The sequence below is a fragment of the Lytechinus pictus genome, chromosome 3 (assembly GCF_037042905.1).
Source record: "Lytechinus pictus isolate F3 Inbred chromosome 3, Lp3.0, whole genome shotgun sequence".
Lineage (NCBI taxonomy): Eukaryota > Metazoa > Echinodermata > Echinoidea > Temnopleuroida > Toxopneustidae > Lytechinus > Lytechinus pictus.
The window spans coordinates 59,793,260-59,801,423 of NC_087247.1; the positions used below are offsets into that span (position 1 = coordinate 59,793,260).

Here is an 8,164-nt window from a genome sequence, read left to right on the forward strand (position 1 = left end):
TCACATAGTTTCAACAAGTCTACTGGGTTGCTTTCTTACCCTGTCAGATCTTCTCAACCTGAAGCTGTCAGGTTTGGGAAAATCCACCTGATTCCCATTTGTTTCATTTTCCATACTACCCATTCGTTGAGATGGTTCTAGCATAGACAAATCTGCCCTAGTTTGAGGCTCCCTGGTACCAATACCTATTGGATCTCTACCAACATCATTGTATCTACTCTGTAACTTTTCTATCTCTGTATCCAAGTCAAACTCTGTACCTGGAGTTTCAGTCTCTCCATCTTCCTTTACTAATCTAGGCAACAATTGATCTACATGTCTTCGCCATACCCCTTTCTCAACCTGTACTTTGTATCCTAAAGGACCTTCCCTGTCTACTATTTGACCTGGTACCCATCTAATCCTTCCTACATAATCACGGGCCAAAACATGGTCACCTATCTCAAATTTTCGCAATCTATTGGTCTTCCTGTGTGTTTCTCTCTGCATGGTTTGCTCGTGTAATTGGCTCGCAAACCTTCTTGTGACGTTAGGGCGGAGGTTATCCAACCTACTACGCAAAGGTCTATTCAAGAACAACGCTGCGGGAGATTCGCCCGTAACCGAATGTGCGGCATTCCGGTATGCCAAAAGAAATCTGTCCAATCTCGACTGAACATTTCCTGCGTCTGATTTGGATGCTCTCAGTGCTTGTTTCACTGATTGTACGAAACGCTCGGCCTGCCCATTTGTACTCGGATGATAGGGCGCGCTTCGCTTATGCACTATTCCATTCAACTTCATGAATTCTGTGAATTCCGCGGATGTAAACTGTGGACCATTGTCCGATACTAGGATCTGTGGTAGTCCAAATCTTGCAAATATGCTTCTCAATGCTTCAATGGTTTTCTCGGTAGTAATATTTGGCATAATAGTCACCTCTGGCCATTTACTATATGCATCAACAACAATCATGAACATCAGTCCTTCCAAGGGACCCGCAAAATCTACATGAATCCTCTCCATAGGCCGCGTTGCTGGGATCCATGGATGCAATGGACTTGGCGATGGTTGCTTCTGAACCACCTGACATGTTTGACATTGCTTCGCCGCATCTTCAATTTGCGCATCAATGCCAGGCCACCATACGTGGCTGCGCGCAATGGCCTTCATTTTGACTACGCCTAAGTGCCCTTCATGTACTTCTTGCAAAACTGCACTGCGCATTTTCAGTGGTACCACGATTCGCATTCCCCATAACAAAATTCCTTTTTCTATGGTAATCTCGAATCTGCGCCCATAGAAGCCTTGCAGATCTTTGTCTGCTTCCGGTAACCGCTTAGGCCACCCATCTAGAGAATAGCGCATTACTCTCGACAGTGTCTTGTCCTTGCGCGTCGCATTGCGCAATTCCTCATAACTCATCGGTAAAGCATCTACGTGACAGATAGCTACATTTTCCGGTTCTTGAACATCCGGTTCTTCCTTTCTGTCAGGTAACCGTGAAAAACAATCGGCATTGGCATTCGCTTGGGATGTACGATATCGAATATCATAATCAAAGCCTGCCAGGTACATCGCCCATCGCTGCATCCGTTCGGCTGCTAGAGCAGGCAAGCTCTTGTACGGTCCGAATATAGCTGTGAGTGGCTTATTGTCAGTCACCAGTGTGAACTTACGACTGAATATATACATGTGGAATCTTCTAAGTGCGAACACTATCGCCAACGCTTCTCTCTCTATTTGCGGATAATTGCGTTCTGCCTTTGTCAACGCACGTGAGGCAAACATGACTGGCCTTTCCTCACCACTCGCATAAATTTGCGATAGAACCGCCCCTATTCCTATCGGACTGGCATCCGTGGCAACCGTCATCGGTAAAGTCGGATCAAAATGTGCAAGAAATCCCGATGATTTCAACAATGACTTGGAGCGTAGAAATGCTCGCTCTGCTTCGATATTCCACACAAATTTTCGTTCTGACTTCAATAAGTCTGTAAGCGGCGCGATTTCGTGGGCCAAATTAGGTATGAACTTCCTGTAATAGTTCAATAGGCCTAAATAAGACCTCAACTCTGAAACACTTTGTGGTCTTTCTAGCTCCTCGAGCTTCTTCATTTTGTCGGGGGTCTTATGTACTCCGCTCCTATCAATGACATGCCCCAAAAACTCAATCGATTCTTGCGCAAACCTGCATTTTTCCTGCCTTAGAGTGAGATTTCTCTCTTCTAAGCGCGTGAGCACTTTGTCTAGATTCTCGTAGTGCTCTAGCTCAGTACGACCGGTTACTAAAATGTCGTCTAGGTATACTTGGACACCCGGGAGTCCTTGCAAAACTTGTTCAATCGTCTGCTGCCAAATACTCGGTGCGCTGGTAATTCCAAACACGAGTCGATTCTGTTGAAACAGACCCTTGTGGGTTGAGAGTATCAAATACTTCTTTGACTCTTCATCGAGTTCCAACTGATTGTACGCATGTGCCAAGTCTAACTTCGAAAAGAGGACCCCTCCATTCAAATTCGCTAGAATATCTTCGACATTGATATTTGGAGGAGGTACCGGTTCGAGATTTGGATTCACTGTGGTCTTATAGTTACCGCAAATTCGTACGCTACCGTCTTTCTTGGGCACGGCCACTATGCCTGTGCTCCATTGGCTGTGCTCCACCTGGGTAAGTACGCCATTTTCTTGCAAGCGCGTCAATTCTTTTTCCACTGCTCCCTTCATCGCATAAGGTACCCGAAACGGTTTTGTTACGACCGGCTGTGCATCTTCGCGTACTGTGATATGCGCCTTGACTTTTGTCAGACGGCCTAGCCGCTGCTCAAACAAGCGATCATGTTTGCCCAAAATCTTATCTAAGCTATGCACTGCCGTAACTGCCTCAGTACTTCGCGAACTATAACTAGTACTTCTACCAGACTGAGAGATTATTGCAGCCCAATCTAACTTTATACAACTCAACCAATCTCTGCCGAATAACACAAACTCGGTGTCTACAACGTACAACATCAAACTACCTCTGAAGCTCCCATATTTTACTTCTACCTCTATCTTACCTCGAGGTACAGTCTCACCTGGACTTATTGACACGAACACCTTTACACTAGACTCTAGAGGAATATGAGTAAAATACTGCATATACATGCTGTACGGAATTATACTAACACCTGAACCGGTGTCCAACTCCATAGCGATCTTGTGACCCTCTATCTCTACCTCTACTATTATTGGGGGTGGGGCATTACCCTCTGAATTACCAACTGAGTGAACCTCATTCTTGAACATAGTAGTACGATCATAATCCTCATTATGGCCAGTGTGCCTATCATCATACCTATCATACTCTTCTTGTGTTTCATTTGCACCAACCTTCTTAACACTACTTCTCTTAACGTCTCTCTTTTGATTACTGTCTCTGTCTTTCTTTACATCAAATTTATACTTTTCACAGTCTTTGCTCCTGCATTTTCTAGCAATATGCCCCTTCTTTCCACATTTTCTGCACTGTCCTCGGAAGCTGCACCCTTTCGCCAAATGTCCTTGCTGTCCGCAACGAAAACACTCAAAGTCCTTGTGCTGGTTCTGCTGTCTTCCTGTTCCAGACCTCTTAGACAGGTGCGATGCGCCGGGATTGCCCTGACGCGCGCCGGGATAACCCTGGCGCTGGCCGGGATTGCCCTGACCAGAAAACATTGATCCTGCTCTCCTCCTCTGATCAGCTACTGCGTGCACAGAAACACCATCTGACCCCGTTCTCATAGCTTTCGCTTCTCCCAGCGTGACCTCACGATCCAGGGCAAAAGACACAGCATCCTGGAATGACAAGTTGGGGTTCTCTGCTGACCTTTCCATCAACTTTAAGGCTGTTCCTTCATCCTTAATTCCGCTGATAAACCTATCACGAAGCTGTTCATCGAGCTTATCAGCAAACTCACAATTCAAACTCAAATGTTTCAGCTGCACAACATAGTCTTTCGTAGACTCTCCCTGTGCCTGATCCCTTCGGATAAACTTTCGTCTTTCCGCTACAGTAATCGGTGTCTTCTTATAATGTCTGCGTAATACTGCTTTCAGCTCATGGTACGATTGATCTGCCGGCTTAGCTGGGGCTAACAAATCCCTAGCTCTCTTATAAACATCTGCTCCTAACGCATTCAGAAACACTGCCACCACCTTCCTCTCCAACGCTCTCTCCGCCGGAGTCTGCTGGGCGCCGCCCGGTGCAGTCGCCTGTGGGACCTCGTAGCCGTGCGCTACCAAATGAAGCTCAAAGCGTTCGATATAACAATCAAAGTCCTCGTCCCCCAACTGTCCGAAATTACTCACATTTGCCATCATGACATTCCCTAACCAACTCGTCGCCAAACTGTTGTGTATTTATAGGGTTCTTTATAGGGAACATCCAGTAATCAGTCTCGAAGACTACAACTGTGTTTGATCAACGTTCATCTTTAATACGCACAAACTCTGGATTCACACTACATCAAGTTCGTATAACACGGAGTTCAATGAGTAACTATGTCGTTACTACGCTATCTATGAAGTGCCAACTGTATCAATGCAATATGTATATCTAACATTTACTTTGATAAATGTTACGAAATATATATTGGTGTAATTTTTAATGTAATTTCAATATTATCACAAAACCGATTATTTCTATAATTCTGTCAAAAATGATGGTCTAGATCAGAGATATTTCAGCCTCGTATGGCACCAGGCTACATTCTTTTGCGCACGCGACGTGCATTATATATTGCAGCGCTGGACAGTTGACATACGGTACCGTACCACGTCTCTTTTTTGGAGTATGAGCTAGTACTTAATTTTTTAAACCTTTTGATTGTAAACATATAATAAATGCCCCTTTCCTTTTCTAGTTTGTTCAAAGTGTCCAGTTTGTTAATGTAAGGATGTAAGGTATTTGCAGTTAGCGCCCTTTCTTTTCTGCAGGGGCATCTTGAACCGGGGGACGAGAGGGCACTTGAAGGAAGAATGTGCCTTTGTGATGGGGGCATTTGAAATTACTTTGGGGTGCTCTCGCGCGGGGAGGCAAAATATGGTGTTGAGCATAATCTTTTTGTACCCAATACCCCTTTTGACATATATCATTCTCTGAAAATTGTGTCAAAATCTATATATCACAAATTCTATTTTTTTCATTTAAAAATGTCAACATTTTGCTCGCTCGCAGCTTAAAAGAATTGCGTCGTACACCAAGGCTGGCACCCTCAAAACTTTGGCCTCATTACGCCACTGGGGTAGATAGTAGACCTTTTTTTAATTGTTCTTAGTTTTAAGTTCACTTTTCAAAGAGGAAGTGCCTCTTTTTCCACATGCCCCTCCTACTTTCAAAGTTGCTCCGCCGCCCCTGATTATATTATTTTCCTCTTTCTTCATATTTGTAAGAATTTGGTAAAATACATAGCGTGAGAAATTACTCCCGCGGAGAGAACGTCACTGCCATATGTACTTCAATGATCAGTGAAAAAAAAATTGACAATAAAAAATTTGTAGCTGCTTAGTATCTCTTATTGCGCCAAGCTTTGATGATCGAAAGCTTGGTGCAATTAAAGGTATATTAAGAAGCTACGACCAGTTTTGAGTCGTCATGAATAAAATATATATACATCACTGTGTGTTTGCTTATGTCAGCACCATCAAAGGCTGAGTTATGATCCCCGAGTTTAAGGTCAATTTGGCGGCCCCTCATTTATACAGGTCAATTTGATGCCCCCTAAGTTTAATGTCAATTCCCCCCCTCCAATGTGAAAAAAATGAATGCGCCTTAGGCCAAACATCAAACTGCCGCCCAACGGCCCAAAGGTCGAACATAAAATTATGTTGATCAATTCGCCACCTCCTTACAGGTCAAACTTCAAATGGCCGCCCAAGCTCTTTTATTTCTTTTTTTTATCTCCCCCTCTTTTCCCCCTTCTTTTTTCCTTTTCTCCCCCTCCTTAATTCCCTCTTCCCTTTTTCCCCTTTTCTCTTTTTTGGACTACCCGGGGGCCTTAGTCCCGAAAGCACCCCAAAAAAAAAATTAATAAAAATAAATAAATATGTGCATGTGTATGTGTTTGTCTCAATGAGGTGTCACTGAGAGTTCCCTGTGTTTTTGGCAGCCTTACTGTTGGACTATTAAGCTTTTGTTCTTTAATTTATTGATATATTAATGTATATTTTCTACTTACTTTCACGCAGCAGTGTTTACCCCCTCCCCCCACCCTCATCACCCCAGTCGCCATCCCATTCTATTTCTTGCCCCGGCTTCTTACTTGAGCAATGAAGACCTAGATCTATTCAAAATCGAAGTTCTCACCCCGAATAGGACTGGCGTACAAAGGGAGCACTCAGTGTGAATATGACTTCGTATCCCCACACAGCTGTTATCAATTGGAAAGTGTGCTAAAATAATGCATGAATTATATTCCCAGAACATATATACATCTGATACATCTCTATGTCCCAAAATAAGATTCTCAAATCGGCAACTGTGTCTGTTCTGTGGGTGTGGTTGATTTGGAGGAGACAATTGGTTGAAAAGGACTACTGGAATTTCACATTTTTGCTGAAGGGGTGTCAAAGTTGCATGAACGGCGTATTGGAACAAATCCCCTGGTCGGAACCAGGGTTGGCATATTTCCCGCTTCAGAGGCTTATTTCCCGGACGCCGGGAAATAAGCGGTATTTACCGGTATTTACCGCTTTTTTCCGGTATTTACCACTTTTTACCGGGAAATATAATTTTCCACTCACTTTTCTATAGGGATTGTCAAATTGTGTACATTTTTGGAGAAAACATATATATATATTTATTGTCAATTTCAAATAGTACTCAGGTAACTACATTCACTGAATATCTCAATTTTAGGGGGAGGAATTGGTAAAGCACATTTTTTGGGGAGGGGGGTATTTTCTATCTTTTCATCATAGAGTCACAGTTGTAATGTGTGAAAAATTGTGTAGACTCAGTGTTATTCAACTTAATAGCCTCTTTAACTATGGGATTTTTTCGGGCCCCACCTTTAGAAAAAGGTGTAAATTCCCCCAAATGACAATGAAATACATAAATATTATCATAAACATTTGCGACCCCATTTTCATTGTCAAATTCTTCAGTTTCTCTGTCATCCTCATTGATGTCACTATCTCTGCTATATCCTTCTTCGTCATACATCTATATCGAAGATATCCTTGTCTCAATGTGCACCAGACGTTCTTTTGAAATTTTGTTGATCTCACTATGACTGATTAAATAGAGAAGCTATTGTAAAGGGAAACAATGGAGTGTGCTCCAAAATTGATTTGTTTACAATAGCTTTCAATCAATATGAATATGACAAACTGTACAAGTTATTTATTTTACATTTCCCATGAAACATTCAGTAGCTAAAGTATGTCAATTATGTTGTTATTGTATTCATTTTATATTTCTTAAAGGAAACAACTTTTGACACTTCTTTCCACTTTTGTGTAAATTTGTATAAGTTATGCTTTTTAATTTTTTGTGTTTGCTTTGTTTGTTAAACTTCTTTTAAAAGTTATATTAAAAGGATTGCAACATTAAAAATGGCATAATCCGAGGTTTTGTAATTTTTTAGGCTACAAAAAGATCTTTTTCTGTAAGCAATCAAAATTCAGAACCAGCAACCACTAGTACACACTGATACATGTACACACTAAAACTCCTTACAGGCTTACATACAGTAGAATACTGAGCTTTATTCACACCTAAAAAACAAAAATCATATTGTAATGAGATACAATGGCATGTAAAAAGTTAAATCCAGGGAGAAATATATGTTTATGTTTTAATATGATTATTCAATTTGAGTTTGTGTACGTATGTATGGAATTAGATCCTATGTGTGTTTGGGTATGTAGCCTACATGTATGCAATATGGATTTTATCTGTTTGTATGTTTCTACTATGAGTTTTGTGATTCTATTTATTTCAGAACACTATTTTCATTTGTTGAGGTTAAAAACAACTAAAATTATTGAAAAAAAAAAAGAATTATAAATCATATTTCCCGTTTTTTACATATTTACCGGACGCCCATCTTATTTACCGGACGGTATTTGGCATGCCTGGTATTTACCGGTATTTACCACCGGTAATTACCGCTACCGGTATTTACCGCCCAACCCTGGTCGGAACAAATCGGCTACGACGATA

At 41.7% G+C, this 8,164-nt stretch overlaps 1 protein-coding gene across 1 annotated transcript; it reads right to left on the reverse strand.

Moving 5' to 3' along the window:
• LOC135153450 (uncharacterized protein K02A2.6-like) lies at nucleotides 1-4,317 on the reverse strand. The gene has a single exon (XM_064096038.1). The coding sequence runs from the start codon at nucleotides 4,315-4,317 to the stop codon at nucleotides 1-3; it is 4,317 nt and encodes a 1,438-aa protein (XP_063952108.1).
• Nucleotides 4,318-8,164: the final 3,847 nt, after the last annotated feature.